At 37.6% G+C, this 26768-nt stretch overlaps 1 protein-coding gene across 1 annotated transcript in view; it reads left to right on the forward strand.

Annotated features, from left to right (window-relative positions):
• The first annotated feature begins 7682 nt into the window (after positions 1-7682).
• LOC133419168 (SH3 and cysteine-rich domain-containing protein 2-like) overlaps positions 7683-26768 on the forward strand; it is a 29607-nt gene continuing 10521 nt past the window's right edge. The window contains exons 1-3 of the mRNA XM_061708186.1: positions 7683-8061; positions 22142-22502; positions 22739-22833. Of these exons, the coding sequence (XP_061564170.1) occupies positions 7975-8061; positions 22142-22502; positions 22739-22833 (543 nt within the window). The 5' untranslated portion in view covers positions 7683-7974. The remainder of the gene's footprint in view (positions 8062-22141; positions 22503-22738; positions 22834-26768) is intronic.

Consider the following 26768-nt stretch of genomic DNA (forward strand, 5'->3'; position numbering starts at 1 on the left):
CTGCCGATGTAAGATCTGAAATGTTAGGACGTGTAACCTTATGCAAATAAACATAATCTCTCCCACCCTGGAGGCCCCTGACATCCAACCAATGCCATTTCTTAAATGTTGCCAACAGTGTCATGTTTACCCGAGAGTAGATATGATACTATAACGGTATAATGGACTTTTTCTTGTGAAGGTTTTGTTTGTTTGATTTTTGGCTTGGTTTGGTTTTTCTCATTTAAAGCTTTTATGTAATATATATATACATATATATATATACATATATATGTATATATATATATATATATATATATATATATATATATATATATATATATATATATATATATATATATATATATATATATATATATATATATATATATATATATATATATATATATTACATACCTCTGTCAATTTATTCTTTCTTTTCATGGCAATATTCATTTTACCATGTGGAGCTGGATAAAAAGTTTAAAGTATGTCAGTCATTGTACTTTGACCAAGTTATCATCAGAAACTTTCAGTTCTTCTTGCTAATAACTTAATAATTTGATTTGGTCACAATATGGGTAGAGTCTGGTCTTTGTTTTATTGTAAACTGTCTCTATTTCGATCAGTTTAGTTGGTCTTCCCATTGTCAACACAAATTAATCTCAATTTTTGATTTGTGTCAATGTCCAGTATGTGAATGATGAATGTTCCTTTTGTGAGTTTTTACTGCACAAACACGTTACACTTCATGTGGTTTTATGTCAGTACAGGTCTATACATATTGTATGATGTATTTTAAGACCAAAGTCTGACATTTTTCAGTCTCTGTGAAAATAACAGGTTTTCAGCATTAATTTTCACTGTTCCAGTTATTAAATAAATACTGATTTAACAAATTCCATCAGGATTTTCATTTAAGTTTTGAAAACTTGGATGAATTCATAAATGATGTTGCCTGATCTCTTTATGTGCAGTGAGTACCTCAAAACACGAGCCAATTTGCTCCTTTCATTTATGTAGTTTTGATCATGATACCTTGCAATTATAAATATCCCATTAGTCACAGCTTAACTGTTGAAAAGCTGCTCACAGCTTTTAATAGGAACTCAGTTTTCACAGTGTCATTAAACACCAACATTTTTCACTTTTTCTGTCTTTGGTCATGAATGCTTAGAATGATGTTGGTGAAAAAGGAAGAGAAAAACAAGCAGATAGTCCATCGACCCTTCACACATATACAACCAATTCCCATGAAAATAAGTGGGCCATGTATTCCCTGTGGTGAAAAAGGTGTTAAATAAAAAACAAGGCGGTTTCACACATGAGCAAACGTTTGCTTGTTACATCACTGGAGATGTTTATCTACGATCAGGAACAGCTATGTTAATGTTTGACGCAAAATCAGTGGGGATCTGTGGATGTTCATCATTTCAAAGAGTTTAAATTAAGCTTTCTCCTTTAAATAGAAAAAGAGTCTTTAAAGTAACACCCCTTTCATCTTGGTAGGCTCATAAACTAACTTCAAGGAAGACTGAGTGGTTTAAGGCTTTTTCTGTTTCCCTCATGAGACAACAGAAATATGCTTGTCATTTTCACAGCCCCCCGGCTATTCACATTATTTCTTCTCTTCAAAAGCATTTTGCTCTTGGAAACTAGAGTAACAGTGACCAGCGTCCCATCCCCTCTGACCCCAATCCTTTAGAAATTGTCTTTTGACTTAATTTCTACAAATTTTCTATCGATTGACTTCCTCCTACTTCAAAAAAAAAACAGGAACTCCAAGAAATCTGTCAGCTTTCTAGTTGCATAGCTCAAATAGTGATGGCTCAGATTCCTCCAAGGGTTAGTTAATAGACTAAAGATTTGCAGTGTGTGCTTCACACAATAAGTTAATTTGCGGTGACCGTTTTGTCCTCAGTAACCTGGCCAATTTTGATCAACAATCAAAAGAGAAGTGTATCATATGACATGTTGTGCAGATACAAGGCTGACTTCAACAGTATAAATGAGGATGTGTATGCGTATATATATGTATATATATTAAATATAGTAACAATGCACATATATATGTCTTAGGTTTTTACCAGCATGGTATCAACCATTAATATGTGTGCAGACACGGTAAAAAAAAAACAAAACCGTATAAATGAGGACATTGTTTTACAGGACACGGGCGCAGATGGGACTAGGGTTGTTATAGCTAGAATATAGTTACTATGAATTATTAATAATTAAAAATCATGATACAGAAACTACAGCATATCTATTAATATTTGATGTTGTTTGTAAAATGTTCAACAGTGAAGTTCTTTCAATACTAAAAAGACCATGACACATCACCAGCAGCCACCACTTCATACTAGATAAACTGCTGCAATTGGCAAATCCTGGACATGTCCTGGGAAGACATCTGTTTTACTCGAGTAGGTCCAGATGCATTAATGCTAATGCAAATGAAACATGAGCTTGTATAACTGTGTTAGTTTCCCAGCTAACTTCAGCTCCTACCTTTGCAGATTCTAGCAACAACATTTGAGGCAAATCATCAGGATCCAAAAACGTATGTATTAGAGTCACAACCGGATAAATGTGTTGTCATATTTTTTATCTTTTAGATTGCACTAGCACTGCAACACACCCACTTTCTTACTAGTATTGGAGTTACTTGTCCAGAAGATTAAAATATCAGCATTTTGCTCTCATTAATTTTCCTTCCAAGATTTTGTAGCATATTGTATTAAGAAGTAATATATTTACTTCAATTCTGTCACATTCTTATCTTTAGAAAGGCTTGGTAACTGAAGAAAAATGCAAATAGTGTATGCATATTGAGGGTTAAATGAGGATAATGTTCAACTTACATTCATGAACTTGAAAATGTCCCTAACATACACTGGAAAAGAAAAAAAACAAAAACATATCCAAATATTTATCCTTGTTTGCCATTAGACTCTTGAGCTACTGTACTTGTTGGGTTTATTTCAATTTGAGTATATAGAAATTTGGGGAATTTCCTGTCATTAGATCGTTCATTTTATTATATTGGTGTCAGCATTTTTGCTATTTTTAGAGTGTCCTGAGACCATCAACAAGTTTGACTTTGCAAGGTCACTGTTTGACTAATGCATTCATTACAACGTAAGGTTTCCCAGAGGAATTCAGTGTTTAATAAAGTTCACTGGCCCCCAAGCAAGTAAAATCCTTGAGCCTGACTCAGATGTGTACATACTTAATGAATATTCCTGCACATTCTTTTGAAGTTGAGGATTAGATGGCAAAGAGATAAAATTGAAATCAGCAAGGTCATTTCACAGCATAATATTGTAATTATAGTATGTATGGAAGATGAATAAAGTACTGTAGTATGTTGATTGGTTTGCAGTCTGAGAGCAACAAAGCACACTTCCAATTTTGTTCTAAGAAGTCCTTGCCATGATTCTGGGAGGATTTTTTTCATATAAACATCTTAGCAGAAAGAATTATTTCAGTTGAAGTTTCATAATTTACTTCATTTTGTAATGAACTCATTCAAGGGTTAGTTAATAGACCTGTAAGCCACTTGGTATGTTAAATTCTTTTTACACACCCTACTCATAACCTCTGCTCTCCGCGCTGTACAGTCTCTAGCTAAAAACCACTTAATTTATCACTCCTTGTGATTTATAGTATGTTTTTTGTTTTGTTTTTGTCTTTGTTTTTTTGTGTTTGCTTCTTGTCTAGATACCTCTGTTACTTTTCCAATATATCCATTCTTTTTCAATGTTTGAATCCAAATTACTAGCTTTGTTTTGTATAAAACCTCCTGAGTCGAGGTTCATAAAAGGGTAGGCATAATAAGCCTTGGCTTCAGCCTGTACCTTTTCGGTGCCATTTAAAATATTGGACTATTTTTACGTTGTATTATGTTCGTTGTATCCAAATGGACCGAAATAAACTAGAAGATATTCAACAGTGACTTTTATCAAACTTTCCTGTGTTTGAGATGTTTTTTGGTTTGTACTAAACTGCACGAACAGCACCACAAGAGAACCTGTCAGACTGCATCCAAAACCCTAGTTGGGTCTAACCATAAAAACAAAACTCTGACCAGACTGCACTGGGAAACAACTGACATCAGCTGTTTCACCACACTGGCTGCTTTAGGACAGGTCTATCTTTACTGGAAATTGATGCACAGCAGAGTAGCCATAAATGATGGCAGGAAATGGGAGGAAAAAAGACAGGATTCATGGAAGAGGAAGCAAAAAGAGAGCAGGGTTATGCTCATTTATAAGGGTAGGGAGTTTACGAAGAAGCATATCTGGTTGTGTGCCTTCTAGGAACAGGATTAATTCCCCCTTCTCACCTATTGCATTTTCACTTTAAACATACAGTATAATTATAGTATAATATCTCACAGAAACGCACATTGCTATGCAGAAGATGAGGTTCAATAAATGGTGCAATGTATATTTTAGATGACAGCTGTGTAAATGTAGTCCGCCACCTGGAGCTGCAGGGGAAAAGACAGGAGGGACGAGTATAAATTAAACTATAAACCATTTTGAGTTCCACTTTTTAATTTATATGTATCTAGGGCAGATAAATGCTGTCCTAAATGTTAACTTTTCTTCTGTGTATGAAAAACCTTCACAGATGTTGATAATAAGAATCTTAATATTATGTTAAGGCCATACTTGCATACAAGTGAAACTAATTTCTACCTTTCAAAGACATTCAGATGTGTCAAAAGTACTTTATGGTTGAGCATGTGCTTTAATGTTTTAATGTTTCTAAGGCGAAGTGCATGGAGGCAAGCATATCGCAATTATCGCAATTAAGGCAAAGAAAAAATAAGTCCCCTTCCCCAATGCTTAATAAAATATGATGCTGCAAAATGGATACTAGCAAGAGCTCTGTAATTTAATCTGAGCAAGAGATTATCATGATTCAACCTTCATTTCAATGATCACGATGAATAACTAGACTGTACAAAAGACCCCAGATTGTACTGACCTGGCAGAGCCTGACACTGTTTTCTCTCTCTTGTTAATGTTCATAGACTATAGATCTGTAACTTGAAAGGATAACACACAGGATCATGTTGGCGTCCAGCTCCGGTAGAAACACTGCTAAAAACTAAACGCCTTTTGCAATTTGTAGTTAACTGAGCACATTTACATCAAGCTAAGATCCACTTAAAAACGACACTCTTTCATTAGCGCCATTGAGCATTAGAAAACACTTTGCTGTCTACAGTGTGCTGTATCTGCACCATTACAGTAAAGGTCATACTGCATCATTCTGTTAACTTTAAGAGCTCTGTGCCACATTTACAGTCAGACAAAGGCTTTTTATTTATTAAATACTTTTCTTAAAGAAAGGCTTCTTTAAGAATAATCTACTCATGTTTTACTGACCTACTGGTATCTTTTTAGGAACTGAAAAACAAATTAATGCACATCTCTGCATGTCTTCCTGCACAAGATGCAGAAATAGTTACTGCCACTGCTTTGTTCAAAACCATGTCTATTTTTAGCTCAAAGTGATGGAATACACTACTTACTGTTCACAGGCTGTTCCTGCAACAAACACACTGAAGTTTGCTTGATAAGAGATATGATGTTATTTCTGTTATTGGAAGAAGCAGACCTGGGTGAGTATGAAACCAGGCAGATGAACATGGAGGCCTCATTAATTAGTGAGAGACAGGCAGGGAAGGGAGCTGTCTTGGTGCTGAATCAGCCACCCATGCTCGGCTGCTGCTGCTCTCTGTGGACAGTCTGGTCACCTACATTCTCTTTTTATGTTTGAACTATGCGCTAAGGTCTTTTTTGTATTAGATCCATCACAAACAAGTGAGTTGTAAGAAGCAGATGGAGTTATCTATTACATGTTTTGCCTTTTTTGCTAACATGCAGCTGGAAGGAGCTTTGGGATTAAACCACATCTGGAAGGGCAGGACTTGATAGCTATTAACATTAACCAAAAAGTGAATAATTAGCACGGATCAGATATATTATGCGTCAGTGGTTGTTAAATTTTAAGTTTGATTTTCATTGAGTGTATATTACCATTATGGGAGACAAGGTTCAGCTTTATTGCCAACATAGTTTTTCAAATCTACTAAATGGAAAATAACAAAGTATAATTTATGCAACAAATTGTTGTATTATTACAACAACATTCTTATTACAAAATTAACATTAATCAATAAAATCAATATTATTATGTGTTACTGTGGTGGTCTGCTGATGTATGATATTACTGGAATAGTTTTTCTGGGACAATAATGTGGGAACACTTTTTTTCTTGACGCATTTAATAAAATATGGAGATCATTTCAATCATTTGGGTTGTTTAATATGTAATTAATTCCCCTCTTTCTATTAACTATTTGTGTTTATTATTTGTACAATATTTGACTAAACTTAACATAGACCTGTGTTATACACACTGATAAGGTCAAAATGATTAGCCCTCTGTATGAAATCAAACAAAAGCCATTGATTTTTCCATTGAAATTATTTTATTCAAAAATGTTTACAGTTTGTTTGGTACTAAAAGAACAAAGACAAATCCCCCTTACAGCAAACTAGGATAATTGATCATGTTCATTTGAAACAAAAGATTAGAAAATATGGAAAGACTAAGATTATTGTCCCTCTGACCATTAATAATAAATGGTGTAGCCTTCCTGGCTTACAACTTACAATAGTCTTTTATTGCAGTTCCTTAGGTTGGCAAGCGTCTCTTGAGGGACATTATACCATTCTTCAACAGCAAATTGTTCCAGCTCCACTTGGATAGACTTTAGCCTTGATCTCCCTCCAAAGGCTCGTAAAAGGTTTGAATCTGGACTCTAAAAATGATCATTCCAGAGCCTTTAATTTTGCTGTCATTCAATATGTTTTGGATAATACCTTACATTTCATCATAATACCTTTTTCATGAAGCCATCTATCTATCTATCTATCTATCTATCTATCTATCTATCTATCTATCTATCTATCTATCTATCTATCTATCTATCTATCTATCTATCTATCTATCTATCTATCTATCTATCTATCTATCTATCTATCTATCTATCCCACAGCATGATGCTCTCGCTTCCATGTTTCAATGTGGGAGCTCTGTTTTTTGAGTTGAAAGGTCATCCCTTCATTACCAAGGAAAGAAGCATGTAAAGATTTGTTTTTGTTATTATATTTTATTATATGTTAAATTACACACTATACATCCAAACTTGGCAGCATGAAGTGTCAGTGATATTTCTTGTCAAGGGGAAGAAAGGTACAAGAGTAAAAGGATTTCATAAAAAGTTGAATTTATATAGGGGGAGACAGAAATAAGATTAAAACATAGGCTGTAAACAGTCAAGTAAGGCCAGGGAGAGTGCAGGTAAGTCAATAGGTTCAACAAATCAAATTAGATGAGAACATAAGGAGAGCTGTAAATCAAGTTTAGTTCGCCTCTTCTACAGAAACGCGTTGTAGAGCATCATATAAATTTCTATTGGCAGATTTAAAGCTCTTGTACTCTCACCTCGACGCTTTACCACTATATTTCAACGTCATAATCCATCAGCCAATCCCAGCGAGCCGTGCCGTCCCTGGGGGCGTGTCTTCGTCGGCCTGGACCAATCAGAGAGCGCGGAGCGCGGCGTCACGGAGAAATCAAAGTTGCTGTAAGAGCCCGCGTGTGTGCGTGAGGAGAGGAGCACTGACAGGTTGATGAGAGCTGCGGGAGGCTGGCGGCGTATCCAGCAACACTGCACAAGTCCTTATCGGATATTTCCTTTTCACTCGTCTTATTTCCACCAGTAATTTCCATCACTTCTTCCCGGGAAAGATGCTGTCGGTAAAAGATGAATTGACGGTCTAAATTGGCCCTTCTCTTAACGCCGGGCGGCAGCGATGTTTGAACTTCTGTAGGAATAGCTCCCTGCAACATTTTTTTTTCCACGACGGAGTCCAGTTTTGCTGCTGAATGAGCATTTTCTGACTCGAGATGACGGAAATCACCGAAAAGGAGAATGTTCCTCAGAACCGAGACCTTCACCGACAGAGCACGGCGACCAGCCAGCCGGAATCAAAGGTAGCAGCACACCTGTACACCTGACACTTCCTGGCGTGTATTATTACATCCTTCACTGGGAGACAGGGGAGCTATGGAGTGTGAGCTCTTTATTAAGACTATTGTTTTCCTTCTACTGTTCTGTGGTGTGTCTTGTAAGGTTTTTACATTCAAATCCTATTATTTCCTCAATTGAACACGGTGACTAAGCGTGAGTGGCTGCGCGTCTTGCATAACAACTGTAATCCGATTTAACTCTTATACCTGGCTTGACCTCACAATTAGACAGTATTGATTTCATCAGTGTGTCCGGCGTCTCAAAACAGAGGAGTTTCTCTGTTTTTTAAATATTTTTGATTATTTCAACACATAATTTATGTAAGCTAAGTTGTATCTGAAGACATAACAGCGTGTAAACTATCTATCACTGATGCATGCCTGGGGAGAAAGTCTGTTTTGTCATCCAGCCTACTTAATAGAAATAATCTGCTAAAGAAATCTAAACCCATAAACCCATAAACATCCACAGATCCCCTTGCAGTTCCACTTGGCCTTTGAATTTGTTTAAATCCCTCTCTGATTACAATAAACTTTTCCAATTAAATATAGTGTAATGATGGAACTGAGAAGAACTGGAGAAGAACAACAGACGGTTCACCCAGAGTTGCATGTGACACCTGGAAGAATACAAATGTCTAAACTCTATGAGCAGCTAATATTTGTCTTACTTTTCACCCCCACTTTGTTGCCTTGTTTTCCGAATGTTAAGTGTCCTTTTGATGATGATTCATGTAATGTTTCTTATAATTGTCAGATAAGTGATTGGTTTTGGTAGAAGGCACTATCTTTTATGATGTCATCTTGGCCAGTTGCCCTTCAAGCTTTCAATGAAAATCCACATTGATCAAAACTAGTATTGGCATTTTAGACCTTTTCAGAAAAATGAGACCCAATAAGGGAAGACTAGGTCTGAACATTTCTGTAAGAATCTATCATGATATAGATCAACAAACCAAATATTTACCTTCTTCAAGATGCAACCACAAAGCAGATGCACTTTTATCCTGTAATGCAATTTATAGTAGTGCATGTTTCCAAACACTGAAATTAATTATTTTAACAAAGTATTCCTGAAGATGTTCAGGGCGCTCAAGTTGTTTGGCTGCTGCTTGCTCGTGATCCACAAGTTTACAGTCTTAGTTACCGTATTTTCCGCATTATAAGGCGCACCTTCAATGAATGACGTATTTTAAATTGTTTCCATATATAAGGCACACTAAATATCTGGTAAAATACCGTACTATAGTGGCTGGGGTTGAGTTACGTATCTACCTGATGGAGCTGCGCTACAGGAAATGCTACAAAATCCTACAGCAAATGCAAAAAAAAAAAACAAGAAGAAAAGTACCGTATGTCAAACTTTATTAACAAAATAAAAACCAGCTTTGCTCTGTCTCGTCAAAGTCGCCATTATGCGAGTCAGCGTCGCTGCTGTCGTCTTTAACGTCTGTGACGATTTCTGACGTTTAGAGCGCCGTTACTTTGGCGACACCAACTACATTACCCACAATCCCCCTGACTACAGTAACAGAAATTACCGTAATGATCATATATAAGGTGCACTGCCGGTTTTTGAGAAAATTAAAGGCTTTTAGGTGCGCCTTATAGTGCGGAAAATACGGTAATTGCTAATGCATTTCTCTGTTTTCAAAGGGGGTGCTGGAGTATAACTGGTTCGTGTTTCTTACATGAAGTAAAGATGAACTTTGATATATTTTCCCACTCACCGACTTGACTTAAATCTCATATATCATAGTTAGTTTTCAATTGAGCTTCATCAACAACAGCTTTAATCGTGGTCAATATCACATGAATCACATTATGGTGGTCTTTTGTTGGTCATCACCACAGAGACCTGGAATAAGCCTGCCAGAACAACCTTTTAGTTGTTTCTATTTGTCTACAGACACCACAATGGATGGTGGGCAGTGAAGTGCTGGGTGAATTTATGAGCCAATCAGCTAGCAGATGTTTGCTGGGTCTAGCTAGGGGCTGGGTCATAATTCATCCAAATGGTCATCCAAACAAAATAGAACTGGGAGGAGACAAACCTCCAAGCTGCGTCAGCCATGTTGCTCTGCTGTTTGCCAAGCTTCTGCTGGCAACCCTGCCCGCTTCACATCCTTAAGAGGAGAGGATGGGGAATTAGGGGAGCAGTGTCTCTGGAGCTTTCACTTGATTCTTTCTGTCACTCTCAATCTTCTGACTTTGCTCTAAAATTATTTCAATGCAGACTCTACCTTCTGTCTTCCATCTTCTGTCCGTCTGTCTTCCCCACTGCCCTTCGCTGCAAATCTCTGCAGTCTTTATCATCTATTCAGCAGCTCTCCTCCAGCTCTCAAACCTCTCCCCGTCCCTCTCTTAACAAACTGTCCCTTAGCTCTCAGAGTGTTTATTACAGTGCTAAGTGGGCCCACCAGCTTTGTAGAGTGCTTCTCATAGAGGCAGTAACAGAGAATGAATAGTTAATTCCACCTCTTCCACCTACGGAAAAGGTGATGGCTCCAAAAATATTATTATAATAGACGTCATTCAAGCATCGTGAATTGATGAGCATATTCTTATTATTGCTTTCTTGATTAAGAATAGCATGAGAACATCTGTAAGAGCCAGTGTAATACAGTTACACATGATCTTGAGTTTCAGTTGATGTAAATGTTTGATCTGTCCTATTTCTGAAATGGCGTAGAGTTGAATGTTTAAGGTGCATAATCATTACTGCACATTGCCACATCTGAGTCCTGGAGTTTTTACTATAAAAATAGATTCCATAAATCCTTTAGTTAGTAGCTTCATAAATGCAAATATTGAAGATCAAGCCGCACACAGTCACTTCAATGGTTTCAATGTTATCCAAGCTTATTTTCTTTTCATTCTTTTTTTTTTAACTTCACTTCCAAGTCACACCAGCTTTAGAGATTTAATCAGTGTCTGACTTAGATAAGTCATATTTTTGTCTGTTTATATTATACCTTGCATAATAGACTAGACGGGATGTACCAAAAAGTGAATGTAAGGAGCATTTATGGGTACAAGTCGGGAACCGGCCTACTTTACATATTTCAAGGGTGCTGAATCCAAAAAAAACGGTACCCGAGCAAAATTTTGAGTTTTTGACCTTCTAATTTGCATATCAAAATGGCCGCCAAACTGCCTGTCTTGCTCAGTCGTTGGACCATTTTCCCCAAGTTTTTTTGTAAGTAGGCATTCAAAGATGATGAATTAAGTGTCTAGATCTATAGTCTAGGGTCAGAGCAAGGATATAGTGGAGGCTCAGTGCCTTTTTATGTATATATATATGCAAAATACCAACTTTTAAGGTGAAATTAAGCGTTATTTGTGTCATTTTTAAGGCCGACATAAATATTCAGTCAATATCACTCTTAAATGTTACCAGTGTGTATATGATATGTGATGTATTCCATATTACATAATAATCAAGAAAAACACCATTGCAAGTTGTCTGAGAATTCATTTTTTTATGCAAACAAAGCATAATGCTCTTAATTCAAAAATCGAAAAATTTAAGTGAATAGGGAAAAAAAACATGAAACTTCCCTTGAACAGTTCTACAGATCAGATCTTGTTTCTGTATATTTTCTTTCATGTTTCTAGCTGAATTGCTTTGCTTTCATCTCTCTTCTTCTGTAAGTTCCATAGGTCACTTGTTTTGGTAAATTGTTTTTATACCTTTCTAGTTTGCTTGTGTGCCATTTGTCTTTGGAATTTCATTTTGATTAGTATTTCTTTCTGCAGTCCTTTTCCAAGTTCTTTGGTTACCCATTGCCTTGGTATGCTTGAGGACTACAACTCCACATTTAAACAAGGTCATTGGTCATCACTCTGAAATGTACACATTGCAGTGCATAACAGCCCCGATTTTCGGCATTTGGCTATAGGTGGTTGTAGGTGGCTATAGGTGGCTATAGGTGGCTGCAGGTGGCTGTAGGTGGCTGCAGGTGGCTATAGGTGGCTGCAGGTTGCTGCAGGTTGCTGGAGGTGGCTGTAGGTGGATGTAGGTGGCTGCAGGTGGCTATAAATGGCTGCAGGCGGCTATAAGTGGCTATAGGTGGTTGCAGGTGGCTATAGGTGGCTATGGGTGGCTGCAGGTGGCTATAGGTGGCTGCAGGTGACTATAGGTGGCTGCAGGTGACTATAGGTGGCTGCAGGTGGCTATAGGTGGCTGCAGGTGGCTGCAGGTGGCTATAGGTGGCTGCAGGTGGCTATATGTGGCTGCAGGTGACTGCAGGTGGTTATAGGTGGCTATAGGTGACTATAGGTGGCTATAGGTGGCTGTAGGTGGCTGTAGGTGGCTGTAGGTGGCTATAGGTGGCTATAGGTGGCTATAGGTGACTGCAGGTGGCTATAGGTGGCTGCAGGTGGCTATAAGTGGCTGCATGTGGCTATAGGTGGCTGCAGGTGACTGCAGGTGGCTATAGGTGACTGCAGGTGGCTATAGGTGGCTATAGATGACTGCAGGTGGCTATAGGTGGCTGCAGGTGACTATAGGTGGCTGCAGGTGACTATAGGTGGCTATAGATGACTGCAGGTGGCTGTAGGTGGCTATAGGTGGCTGCAGGTGACTATAGGTGGCTGCAGGTGACTATAGGTGGCTATAGGTGGCTGTAGGTGGCTATAGGTGGCTGTAGGTGGCTCCAGGTGGCTATAAGTGGCTGCAGGTGGCTATAGGTGGCTGCAGGTGGCTATAGGTGGCTGCAGGTGACTATAGGTGGCTGCAGGTGGTTATAGGTGGCTATAGGTGACTGCAGGTGGCTATAGGTGACTGCAGGTGGCTATAGGTGACTGCAGGTGGCTGCAGGTGGCTATAAGTGGCTGCAGGTGGCTATAGGTGGCTGCAGGTGGCTATAGGTGGCTGCAGGTGGCTATAGGTGACTGCAGGTGGCTGCAGGTGACTATAGGTGCCTGCAGGTGGCTCCAGGTGGCTATAAGTGGCTGCAGGTGGCTATAGGTGGCTGCAGGTGACTATAGGTGGCTGCAGGTGGCTATAGGTGGCTGCAGGTGGCTATAGGTGGCTGCAGGTGACTATAGGTGGCTGCAGGTGACTATAGGTGGCTATAGGTGGCTGCAGGTGGCTATAGGTGGCTGCAGGTGACTATAGGTGGCTATAGGTGGCTGCAGGTGGCTATAGGTGGCTGCAGGTGACTATAGGTGGCTGCAGGTGGCTATAGGTGGCTATAGGTGGCTGCAGGTGGCTGCAGGTGGCTATAGGTACCAAAGCGTGTGAAACTCTTACGATCCTCTTTGCTGTTAATTCACCTCAGGCAAAGGGTCCTCAGTGATGGGACTGACCATGCTATGTACTGATCTAAATATTCAACTTGGTACGTTTCATGGTGGTCTCTTTTTGATTATTTTTCCCTATTTACATGGGTTTTTAGAGAATTTAGAGAACAAATGCTTAATTTGAAAAAAAAAACAAAAAAACAAAAAAAAACATGAAATCTCAGACAACTTGCAATGGATTTTTTTCTTTGTTATCATATAGTATGGTGTACATCATATGTCATATCAACAGGGAAAATTTCAGAGTAACTTTTATTTAATATTTATGTCGTCCTTAAAAAATGACACAAATAATGCTTAATTTCACCTTAAAAGTTGGTATTTTGCATATGTATATACATAAAAAAGGCACTGAGCCTCCACTATATCCTTGTTTGACCCTTGACTATCGATCTAGAAACTTAATTTCCTCATCTTGATTGCCTACTTACAAAAAAAAATAGGAGGAAATGGTCCAATAACTGCGCAAGATGGGCAATTTGGCGGCCATTTTAATATGCAAATTAGAAGGTCAAAAACTCAAAATTTCACTCGGGTACCGGTTTTTTTGGACTCAGCACCCTTGAAATATGTAAGGTAGGCCGGTTCCCGGCTTGTACCCATAAATGCTCCTTACTTCTTATAAAAGGCCTTTTTTCTGAAATCCGTCTAGACTATAAAGGCAACACAGAAAAGTCAGGGCTGAAGTGGACTTTATATCTATATAACATTTACATTATAGTCTCCATTTTGAGAGGCTACTCATTATTAAAACATTGTTTTTCTCATTTCAACAAGGTAAATTATAATAAAGTGGCAGACAGCAGACACTCCAAGAAGTGGTTGTGGGCAAGAATAAAATTTGGCAAGTAACCTACAGATTGACAATTTATGTTCTTGTCCATTAGTTTTTGTAATTTTTAAGCAAACAGCCCAATAGCTGTCATAATGAGCTTTAGGGAAACTTGTAGGTGGATTTGTTGTTTGGGCCAGCTGCTGGCCATAGCTATATATTACACCATTATCATGACAGTTATTGTTCAGCTTATATACTGTTCTACAGGAAAAGAGAGCGGGCACGTTTCTTAAAATGTCAAACCGCTCATCGGAGTTCCACAATGTTTAGCAGTGGATGAAATGAGAGCTGTACGCTACGTAAAGTTTAATAAAGTCTGTGAAGTGGATGTAAATGCTGATAATGCAAGGTGATGTTATGCTCCAGTCCCCGGGGTCCTCACACAGCTCACCAATATTCAGCCAAAACAAAGACATATTTATGGGACTGAAATTACAGCAACATTTTCCATCAGACTGCCCTTCAGGTTCAGTTTTCACTTGTGCGCTTATCAGCTTTTTCTCCTTTTAATGCCCTCCACTTAAATGATGTATCCTTTTTCTCTTTCCTGTTTACTCTGTGCGATGATCTTTTCCACCTAACACTTACACTTCTCTGTATGCTCTCGTTTAAACCCTTTGTTTTTCTTGCATGGTCACCTCCCTCCATTGGCTAGGGTTGCTGGGTGCTGCTGGTTGCTTAAGTGCTTGAAAGGATAAAGGTTACTTAGGGATAAGTCAGCCGATGCACTGTCAGGACTGGCAGCATAAAGATTAAAAAAAAAGAAAATCAGGAATCAGTTGGCTAAATTAAACTGCAGGCTTCATTCTTAAATTGTTTCATGGTTCCAGCTTTTTGCATGTCATTAAACCAGTCATTACCCACAAAATAGTGCAGATTTAAGCTATTTGCATATTTAACAGTGATGACATTTTACTGCATCACTCTGTGAGAATGCAGCATAATTTTAGCAGTTTAGTAAACATATACAACTACAGAGCTTTTACATTGCATTCCAGTTTGCATATGTAGCATTCATATGATTATAATATAACAGTATATATTTTTGAACAAAGTGTGGTCAGCCTCCTTGTATTTGTTTTATTCTATATCGCGGCTTTCTCAAGAACACATCACTAATTTGTGACGGACCGGGATGTTTGTTTCTCCACCTGTCAGAATGATTGACTTGTCCTGGTGATCTTTGAAACTAACGGCACAGATCTGTGCAGAAATAGATGAAAGCTTTAGGGAGACAACGAGACACAGATATTTATAGCAACGAGGAGAAATACTCAAAAGAATATCATCAGCATCATTCATGAAACACATCAGTCTTTTTGTTTTTTACAGCGTCACCATTGTGCTTATGCATCTCCTGTTTACCCAGCATTGGCTGATGAAGTCTTTGGGCTACTGTCCTTGATTGTCTTCAGAAATACTGCTGATCCTGCAGAGTTCAGCGTGCAGTGTCAGGGTTACACTGAAGTCACTGGGGAATAAAATATGGGCTGAAAATAGATACTTACTTTCACTGCATTGATGAGAAAAGTTAACTTTCTCTCCACATGTAAGATATATGTATGAACCATCAAATAACACAGTTGCTTTCTACTGCTCATTTACATATATGTTTTACATGTGTTATTGTCTCTCTGTATGCTGATTTTCATAGCAGTGTTCGAATTAAGATCAAGGCCTCTGCAAAGAAATCATGCTGGGCATTTCTAAAGTACAAAATCAAAATATTATGTTTTCCTCATCCTGTTTGGAACGTAAGAAAACTCAGGCTAGTGTAAGTATAATTTCTTCGCCATTATATGCACATGACAAAACCACTGTTACAGTCACCAGCCAACTCCAAAAGCTCCTTACGCATTTAAGCCCTTTTAGTTTTAGTGTGAATGCCATCTTTACTATCCTTGAAATAGAAGGAAAAGGCATTTAAAGGAAACTATTTTAGCTCAGTTCACCACCAACCCCACCCTAGGAAAACAAATAAACATTTTTTGATAAGCATTGTCTAACTTCTCTAACAAATTGTTTACATGCATTTTTGCATCTTTTTGCCTCATCATTGTATAACTGCAGCTTAGTGCAATAATGCAAGATACTGTAAATCACAGTGTAGTCTGGGAAATGTATTTCCTTTTATAGTTGTGTGATGAAGAACAGCATTAAAAGTTTAAGGCATCTAAAGTTCAGGTTATGGAGTTTAGTGCTTTTAAGTTCTTGTTTCAGACTTAGATAAGAGTGGAGTGAGACATGGACTCAGAGGCAAATTGGAGATATTGAAGTGGATTAACATCGATCATTTGGGACAGTTTTACATCACCCTGAATGGACATCACCTACTAAAAATGACTAACAATTTTTCCACACATGGTTTTCTTTTTTGTGGAATAAATGTTCATGTATGATGCAGGTCAATTTAACCAAATGTGTAATAATGTATAGAAAAACTATGAAAAAATAGCTTTGCACTGGTTCAGGAAATTTTCGATTTCTTCTTCTTGGTCAGTGAGCCTAACAATTTCCCATTTGCACAATAGGTCGATGTGGTTCATTTCTATTTAACAAGTTTTAGCTGGAGCCATGCCTAGGGGCCGCCTTTAATTGAAGGGTCAGATTACTACAAGAAGAATTATGTGCTTAATTTGGCCCCACATTGTTCAATAACATTTTGAAGACAAGCTGTTTCCTGAGACGATAGAAGGGGCACATTAGGTTTACAACTAGCAGTGAGAAAATAAACTGCTTATGAGAGTCCTGACTGCAGACACGCTTCCAACCCTGTAATAGTTGAAGGCATAAATTTTCGTTCATAATGTAATTTGCCATCAATCAGAGGTTGTTACAAGAAAAATAGCTGCATAAAAAGATTGTTGAGGCAGTAGATGATTTGGAGCAGCACCACAATAGAAAGATCAGCGGTGTGAATACACATACATGCAGTTGTGTTGCAGCAGTTCAGCAATGCAGATGGGATGCATGCAGCATGTGGCTGATGTGAAGCTAGTGTAGTGACTACCTTTTGAGTATGTTGGAGAAACAAGGAGGCAGCAGGAAAAACTTTCTGTGGAGCTGTTTCTGAGTAATAAACTGTCATAGATTTATAATCCTTGATTATAAATCTATAAAATGAGAAAATGTTAATTTTCAATCATATTCTAAGGTTCTGAGTATTTTATTGCAATTTTGCAAATAGGTGCACTACAAGGTGACACACTGGAACTCTGAGAAATTAATTGGTTTTTAAAAATGGTGCAGTGGCCTTCTTTTTTTTTTCTTTCTCCAAACAAAAACTGGTTATTGCAACAGGCCCAGTTAAACCAGTGTGAGGACCGAGCTATCTTTGTAATGTTTTCTCTACACTTGGGTTATTCCGTACGTTACCCTTTAAACATTTACTCTTGTGGATATACAATTTGCGCTGGTGACAGGAATTACAATTTAGCTAATCTGGCAGCTAATTAAAACACTTGTGACTCCTTCTTATAATTACTTTGACTTTGTTGTTATTACTTCTTTTCTGGATTTGTTATCGGTATTGTCCAGTATTGTTTTCCATTGTGTCCAACATATTTATTTATTTATTTTTTAAGAAGAGGTCTTACAGTTTGCTGCATAGCTGCACATTTGCATATATTGACGTCAGAAGGCCAAGGTTGTTTTCAAAGTTGCATTCAACTTATTTTGCATACAGTATAGGAGTCATTGTTAGTAAATGGTATGCCGCCATAAAGTGGGACTGCTTTGCCACAACTGGAAGCAGGTCACATGCTGTGACCAGCAAATGCTGTATGAATTGTTGATGAATTGCGTTATGGGATGTAGTTTGTGGGGTAATGACCATGCTGACGGGCATTTTTTTCCCATACTGTTGAGCAGTTGCTTGCATTCTACATTCTACTGCAGTTTGGCAAAATATTGTGCTTTTTTAAAAAAAAAATACAACTTAAGGAAAAATTAAGTTAGATGTCTTGCAGAGGGTTATCAAAGTACTCATTATCATTATGCTATAAGTAGTATTTAAATATATCTCTTTCCTATTTGATGCAATTTCCCAAGAGGTGACTCACAGCATTACCTTTTTAAATTGTACATAAAGAGATTAGACAACATTAGTCTCATTTCAGTGGCAACAAGAATAATATTTGGCTTTCATAGGAACTGTTTCTCAACAACTACATCGCTTTTCTTAATTATTAATTAATCCCAGCATTTCCCACATCAACCTATTTATAGTAAATTTCACCAAGTATTTATAAATAATGCTAAAGCTGGTACTGGTTTGAAATTTTAACCTCTTTTCTTCCTATACATTTTTTCATTCTCCCAAAATGGTGTGTGTTTACTGTTTTCGTCAATGCAGACGTCAATCCACAGCCTGCTCTAGTACACGCACTACTCACTACGTGATAAGCTAATTACTGCCAGTAGTTCACAATGTGATGGGTTCCCATCTCCGCCATCCATAAATAGACATTTCAAAACCTTACCAAGGAACATAAGAGTTCCACAGAGAAATGTAGAGATTGACATTCATTGAAATTAAACCTCAGACTTCTGCTCTGTTTCCACTGAAAATTCTTACAAGATTAAAAAAAAAAAGAGAGACACTTTCAAACAGTAAATCAGCAGCTCTACCTCCATATTATTATCCACAGCGTTGAGTACATAAAACTGTAACCATTAAGTCCTAGAGATAATTCAGGGTGGTGCAGTGCAGTGTAATGCACATGCACAAACACACATTTTTTTATTGTTTTAGTGGCTGATCTGCAGACTCAAGATCATAAGTGAAGTTGTTGTCCCTGAAGGCATCTCAAATTGTCACCAATCCTAAAAGAAATGACTATAATTTGAGCGGATATTTGGAACAAATCAAATATAAGTCAGTCTACACACCAGAGGACCAGAGAGAAACGGTGCAGATCAAACTCTGCTTTGATCAGTATCATTACAGTTGCTTTAATAATAAATGCTTTGCATCCCATTACATGCGTTAGTTGTATGCATTTTCCAAAATAGCCATGTTGCTGGCGGCTCCCTGTACTAAACCCCTCTAAAGTGGTTGTTTTGTAGTAGCTGTGGTGCAGTAAATGTAAATTGCAGTTCTCAGTGAGCTCACCATTGAAATTACCGCAGATGCACACATGAACAGTGTGAACATTGTTTTAATATAATTTGGTATCGACTCTGAAAAGGAAAATCATTTTAAAATTTGAAATTCAATTCAGTTTAGATCAATCCTTTATTAATCCCTGAAAGTAATCTGCATAATTATATCACAATTGATTGTGTTTACGGTTGCATAAATGTGGGTTGCAACTGAGATCTTCAACCAGCAGTCATCCAAATGTAATGTCCATGGGTTTGTAGCACATACACAGTTTTTTGCCTTATTATCTTAGTTGCGTTGGGTACCTCTGCAGAGAGATGACCTCATGCACTTACAGATATAGATACATCCACATTGTACAGTCTGTTGAAGGGACAGGAGCTGAAATAGACCTGTCATGAACCAAACGCAGTGCTATTTTCACCTAAAGTATATACGGTCCGGGTGCATGAAAATTCAAATACTATACCCATAAGGTATGAGGAAAAGTTCTTTTTATACTTATGTATAAATAAATATATAGATAAATAATTATTATAATCAGTTATTGGATGTCCTAATGTGGAATTTATATTTGTTACTGTCTTAGAGGACTTTTGCAGTACTGTAAAGCCACTTTCAGTATATGTTCTTTTATAACTATAATTACTTTAAATCTTGGTTCCTGATTATGTAATATTTTTAAAACATCAGGAAGATATTTTATGGCATTAATCGCTAGATATGTATTGTCTAGTTGGCTCCTGAAGCAATTGTTCCTTTTCCCTTGGATTCGTAGTTTAGACACCTCACTACAGGGAAGATGAACAAAACTGAACAAGTTAAAAATCTAATAGAGAGGAGCATCAATTACTTAATGGGCCACCAGTCAAGCCAAGAAAAGGCCATTAAGAAAAGCCTGTACTCAGCTCCCCGTGAAAACATTTATGGGTCAATAACTGAGGACTTTTCTTCACTCGACCTAATAGTCAACTGTGAATTTGTAGTTAAAGAAAAGGAACCTGTTCAACGTCATTTATTCTTTTCTGGGGGAAAAATGCACCTCTGATGCTACATACAGGCAGAAATGTAAAACAGACATGAAACAGATAGCAAAGATTTAGAATTTAAATAAAATTCCCCAGAACTTTTAGGTTCATAATAGCATCCTCATTCCCGTCACAAACGGAGACAGCCAGGTTTTGTGCAAATTGAGGAGCTTCTCCATTCTCAGGGACTTATTGTATCTCTACTTCGATTCCCCAGATCATTCAATTGATCTGATTCACCACAGTTAATAGTTCTACATATCAATCAAGTCCTAATTCTCCTAAGTGGCAGTAATTGTCAGATTCCTTTTTAACGTGGCGATGAGCAGTGGGTGGCATCATGCTACAAATGGAGTCAAAGATAAACATGTGTTTGGTGTGTATAACTGGCTGCATCGAGCGCAAAAATGAAGATCGCTCGATAACTATAATCAAACATGAATTTGAAGGATTATTGACTTGTGTGGATTCACAAGGGGTTGCAAATTTGTGAACATAAGAGAAGAGAACAAAAAGCTGAAGACAGAAGATCGTGAGTAAACCTGGCAGGCCAAGGACAGTCAGAGGGCTCATCTAACAGACTGTTTTTTTAACAAACCTCTGACTCTTTCAAACACAGCAAGCTGGCCGCCTGTTTGTATACCATAAGAAAAGCCCCTTCTTGTGTTCCATAGCCACATATACAGTACAGTATATAATGGCTACTTAAATGTACAATAAGCGTGCTTTTCTTTTGTTTTTTTGTTTTTCAATCAAATTTTTCAGTCTAACAATTATAAACACCTACAAATCTGCATGGCATTTAAAATGAGTCAAAATCACTTTTTGAAAGTGACTTTGTGCCACGGCAAACGCATAGTGAATTATCTGAGGTTGCAACCCTCAGTTCAAGAGGATAGACTATGTGTGTGCATTTAAGATCACTGAATTATTTGCTCAGAAGAGCTCTAATATTTGCAATGGTAACTTTTATGTTAAGTGTTTAACATGAGAGGTACCTGGAAATTTACTATCAGAGACCCAGATGGGATGTTGAAACCAAAAATGGGTGCAGCTGGGAAATGATAGTTTCAGGTAGCCATTTTTATACAATCAGCAGCAGCAGGACACTGGTGGACATGCCCTGGGGATCAGCAGTAAAAAGCCTTTTCCTTACTGGACATCTTTGTTTCCTATCAGACTCATAAATTGTAAATAATATACATAACAATATAGCTGTCGTCTTGTTGTTGTAGTTGTATTAGATCTGTTTTTGCATATACTGTAGCATAATCAGTATGCCCCTTAAAATTTAATCAAAAAAAAAATCATGATTATTATTACTGTTTGTGTCCCACGTTAGATTTTAGTTACTGTATGCAAACTTAATTGTAAATTGCATATGTCTGTGAGCATTTGAAACTTGATACATATTTCTTATTGATAATCTTGTTCTAGCTTGTCTGCCCTTTTTTGAGATATATATATATATATGTGTGTACCTACACTATAAGACTTTGGTATATTGGCCTGCTGTCTGTGATCTTTAGATGAGAGTGAATGCTCTTTTTGGAGAGAAGTGATTTAAATCTTGCAGCCTTGACATTCACATAATTGGTGTTCTGTGATGTAATTCTTTTAGATTAGTCCTCATGACCTTTAATTTTTTTTTCATGCTTCATTGTTCGGTTTGCATTACTGTATTATTTGAATGGCACCTCTCCAAGAAATTGTTGCAGTTGTAAATCAGTAGAAGATATTTTCCCTAAAGCTGTTCACTCTCTCTTTCAGCTGCAGCGACTGAAGCGCTCATTGTCTCTCAAATCCGTCATACGCAGCAAGAGTGTGGACAACTTTTTCCAGCGCAGCAATGGTGAATCACGGTCACCCTCAGCCCTAATCACCACTCTTCCACCTTTGCCATCTCCTCCTCCCTTCTCAGAGACCCCACTGGGCTATGAGCGTTCTCCTTCTCTATCTCCGTCTATTAGTCCTAACCCTTCATTGTCATCACATTCCCCGTCTATCAGTCCGTCATTTTGTGTGACCTCCAAGACTCAGCTAAAGTCTCAACTAGGCAAGACCCACTGTTTCCAGGAGCATGTCTTCCGTAGGCCTACCACCTGCCAGCGTTGCAAACATATGATCCAAGGTGGGTGAAATGATTTAAAAGATAAAGGTCAAATGCTGTATCTCTCAAATCATGGAATAGATAGAGCTTTAGTGCACATATAATGCTGTAAACAAGCCAACACTCTTATTTCCAACCACTTCTGCTCCTGTTGCCATTATTAATATCATTCGGTGGCTTTAACATGTTGCTGATAACAGAGATCAGTCATCTTTGTAACAAACTAAACTGTTAAAGTTTCTTTTGTCTCATATCAGGGAACTCCAAACAGGGTCTGCGTTGTAAGGCTTGTAAGATGGCAGCCCATCTTTGGTGCTCCTCTGAGCTCTCCCAGCTGGTCTGTAATGGAAAGGTAAGAAAACCTCACATCAGACTTTTTTAAAGGAGCTTGAGGCAGGATTTATGAAAAAAATCTGTATACGTTTTAAGTTTTCTAGTAATAATGTCAGATGAAGCGTTCCAAACCAAAAAGAATGAGCCCTCTAGTGTATCTCTCCGTTGCCTTGAACAGGCTGTGTGCTGCAAAATGTGCTGCAATTCGGGGGCCGAATTTCCCGCGCTGGGCTGCGGATGTGACGTCAAATGACGCTGCATGCGCGTTCTCCCCGTTCTCCCGTGCCGGCTTTGCTGTTGGCTGCAGTACCCCCGACGGCCGTCGTGGCGAAGGGTGGCGCTAGAGAGTCTAATTTCTTAAAAGGAGCCTCATGCTCCTTTAAAGGACGGCGCGGGAAATTCGGCCCCCGAATTGCAGCACATTTTGCAGCACACAGCCTGTTCAAGGCAACAGAGAGATAAACTAGAGGGCTCATTCGTTTTGGTTTGGAACGCTTCCTCTGGCATTATTAATAGAAAACTTAAAACGTATACAAATTTTTTTCATAAATCCTGCCTCAATCCTGCCTCATGCTCCTTTAAAGTTCAGTTATTCCTGCAACATACAGTAAAATGAGCCATATGGCAAAATTTCAGTAGAAGCGTTGAACAAAGATTTAACATTCAGCTTTTAAGAGATATTTAGGGCCATTCAGAGAGAGCAGTGGTGGATGTTTAAAAAGTTTTCCTTGATATTTCTTACTACAGCAGCTTGTCTTTAATGCCTTTATTATGAGTGACTTTTATGAGCTGTCCTTGGTGCTGAACTGTAGAACTCTAAAGTTGGTTGCAATAAAGCAGCAGATAAATAAACTTGCACCCTTTTATGATTGTCATATCTCGAGAAAATTAGCTGTCTGTGTTGTAGGTAATTCTTTTTTTCATAGCATGTTATTTTCCATTATTAGTTATAGGGCTGGGCGATATGGACCAAAAGTCATATCTCGATTTTCTAGCTGAATGGCGATACTCGATATATATCGATATTTTTTCTGTGCCATAATTGGGGTTTCCCCCAAAGCATTATAGCATAGCATCTCTGTTAGCTTCATTTTTTTCTGAGGCAAACCCTTTAAAAAAACAGTCAGTTTTAATACAAAGCCTCGTGCCAAATGTCACACAGGTACATTTATTAACAGAGGTCTGCACAATATCAAAATGTATAAAACAAATTAAATAAGAATAAACTGCCTGCATATATAGAATAAAAATGCTTCTTGAATAAAATAAAACAAATATCCCTTTCCTGCATAACAATTAAATTAAAATACACTGTGCAATTAATACAATGTAGACGGTAACAGGCAGACTTTTCCATTGAGGTTGACAGTTGTGCAAATAACAAAACATTTGTGCAAATCTCAAATAAAACATTCAAGTCAATTTGTCACAAAATAAGCTATATCAAAATCAAAAAAAAAAAATACATATATATTTTTTCGATATAAACGATATTGTCTCGTACCATATCGCGTTTGAAAATATATCGATATATATTAAAATCTCGATATATCGCCCAGCCCTGATTAGTTATTCTAGCCTTCGGTCTTATAGTGTCTCAAAGTCTTCCAAAAGCAAGAGAATTTCCTGCTTTACCAGCGACATGTATTTGATATGAAAGTTATAGTATAGTTAGTAAAGTTATTATTCAGCTTCTTCATTGCACAGCAGTTTAAAATTATAGCTCACACTCTTTAGTTTATTTAAAATGAAACACATTTATTGTTTTATTTTGTGAAAGGAAATGGTGCCACCCTAGTGCAGACAGCAGATTAGGATTAAATGCCTAAATGGGCAGGTTGGTTTTACACTGATTTAATATTATTAATTTCCGTGTACTTTGCTTGCTGGTGCCAACCCAGAGCAGTTTGGCTTACCACAGGCAAATGTTTTGTCATATAATTAATTACATTTTTTATGCTTAGTGTAATTTCTTTAATGCACTGGGAATAAGCATGTTCCCTGCAGAGAAAAACCTGACCCAGAATGCACTGTCAGCAGAATGAAATGGCATCTGTATGCTGCTGTTGTCCCACTCAGTCATATGACATAGCCCTTAGTTATGATATGCTCAGTCTCAGAAGCTCTGGCTTTTTGAAAGAGGATTAAACATTTTTCAAACCAGAAAAGGCAAAACGGCGGGGCTAATTGGAACAAGGAATGAGGATGAATGTGCACTCTACTGTATACAAAGACTAATAAACATTAAAGGGTAGCAGAGGCCTAGCATTATCTCCTCACTATAAATACCATAACAAGGGGTGAAGGCTAAGGATGATACTGATGGAGTTCACATCATTAGGTTTCTTTTCTCCTCCTCCTGCATGTGTTTCTTTACTCACATAATCTCTTCCTGTCTTTCTCTCCCTTTTCTGGGTACTACATTTCCTTCCTCCCCTCTCAACTCCCTTGGAAAATCAATATCTCTCTATACCAGCTGGTCTGGCTAATTCAGTGTGAAATTCAGTGCATTTGAGGGGGACACAATCCTTCAAGGATGTGACACGGCAGGCTCCTGCCAAGCCTACAGCAATGTCCTTTTTTATCACTGCACACTTATCATAGCACGGATTAGGCATTTCCATGAAATTGCAGGAATTTAGTGGAGGTTGTAGGCAGCAATTAAAGCAATTGCTCAGCAGTTGTTTTTGATATTGAAAATAGAAATCTAAAATGAAATGTGGAAAAATAAATAATCATACAGATGGACTTTATATAGATTTGGATACAGATAGATTATGTTTTTGGACAGTGTATTTTCTATAGATTCTCAGTCATCCAGGTCATGGTAAGTCTAAAAGGCTTGAATCAAGGCAACTAGACTTTTCTCTGTTGTGGAATACATTTCACCTTCCATCCAAAAGACACAGATAAACTGACAATGCCCTCTAGTTGGAAGGTGAAACATCTTCATGAAAAGAAATGAAAGTTCAATTGTCTATATTCCAGACTTTTAGAGTTAAGGCAAGTTTATTTGTATAGCAAAATTCAACAAGTGTTTTACAGAGATATTAAAACATTACATAGTAGAAATAAAATGGATGATTTACGTTTAAATAAAGAGGCAATAAAACAAAATAGTATATTGTACAATAGTGGTGGATGGTTGTTAAAATTAGTTCCACATTTGTCACAGCCTTCACAGCTGAGAGTGAAGATGCTTAATTGAAAATGAAAAATACTTTTTTGATGACTGACTACTCCAGCCTTGGCTTGTTTTCAGTTCATTTGCTGAGCGCAGTGATATGTGACCAATTACTTTAAAATATCTGCAGAATCAAGCAGCTTTAAACTACTCTGGAGTCACGTCAACCCTTTTGTTAATCAATACTATAATTAAACTTAAAATTGTATTACAGTTTTATTAGAGCTTTGTACTGCACAAAAGATTTATCAGTGCATGAAAACTTTGCACATACGCATGCACACATTGTTATTCTTGTGTTGTGGTACATAATGTTGGGCAGCTACTTAGTGTAAATAAAAGGTAGATATCAGATGTAAGTCCCTTATGATAGTATAGTAGTAGTAGGTATCAGTAATGTGGAGGAAGCAATTCATCTACCCCCAGTTCTGAATATGTTTTCTTTATACATAGGACAGTTCCAGTTGAGGTCAGACTTTTTTATTTGAAGAACCATACAACAAAGTGAATAAAACAATATAGCCAGGAGAATAGAATAAAAAAGATCAGAAACACCTGAGTCATTATTTATAACCGTTGACTATGCAGGAGGTCTCAAAAAAGCATATGATTCAAAAAAGCATTCTCCTGCAGGAGTTCATATCTATAAAAACCAATTTGATGAGAGAAAGTATGCAGCTGTATGGAAGATGTGAACCACATATAGAAAGATTTTAGAGATGAAATATTGTCAACAAAGTCCACTTGCTATTTTTGCACTTTTATCAACA

This window comes from Cololabis saira, chromosome 19 (genome assembly GCF_033807715.1).
Source record: "Cololabis saira isolate AMF1-May2022 chromosome 19, fColSai1.1, whole genome shotgun sequence".
Classification (NCBI taxonomy): Eukaryota; Metazoa; Chordata; class Actinopteri; order Beloniformes; family Belonidae; genus Cololabis; species Cololabis saira.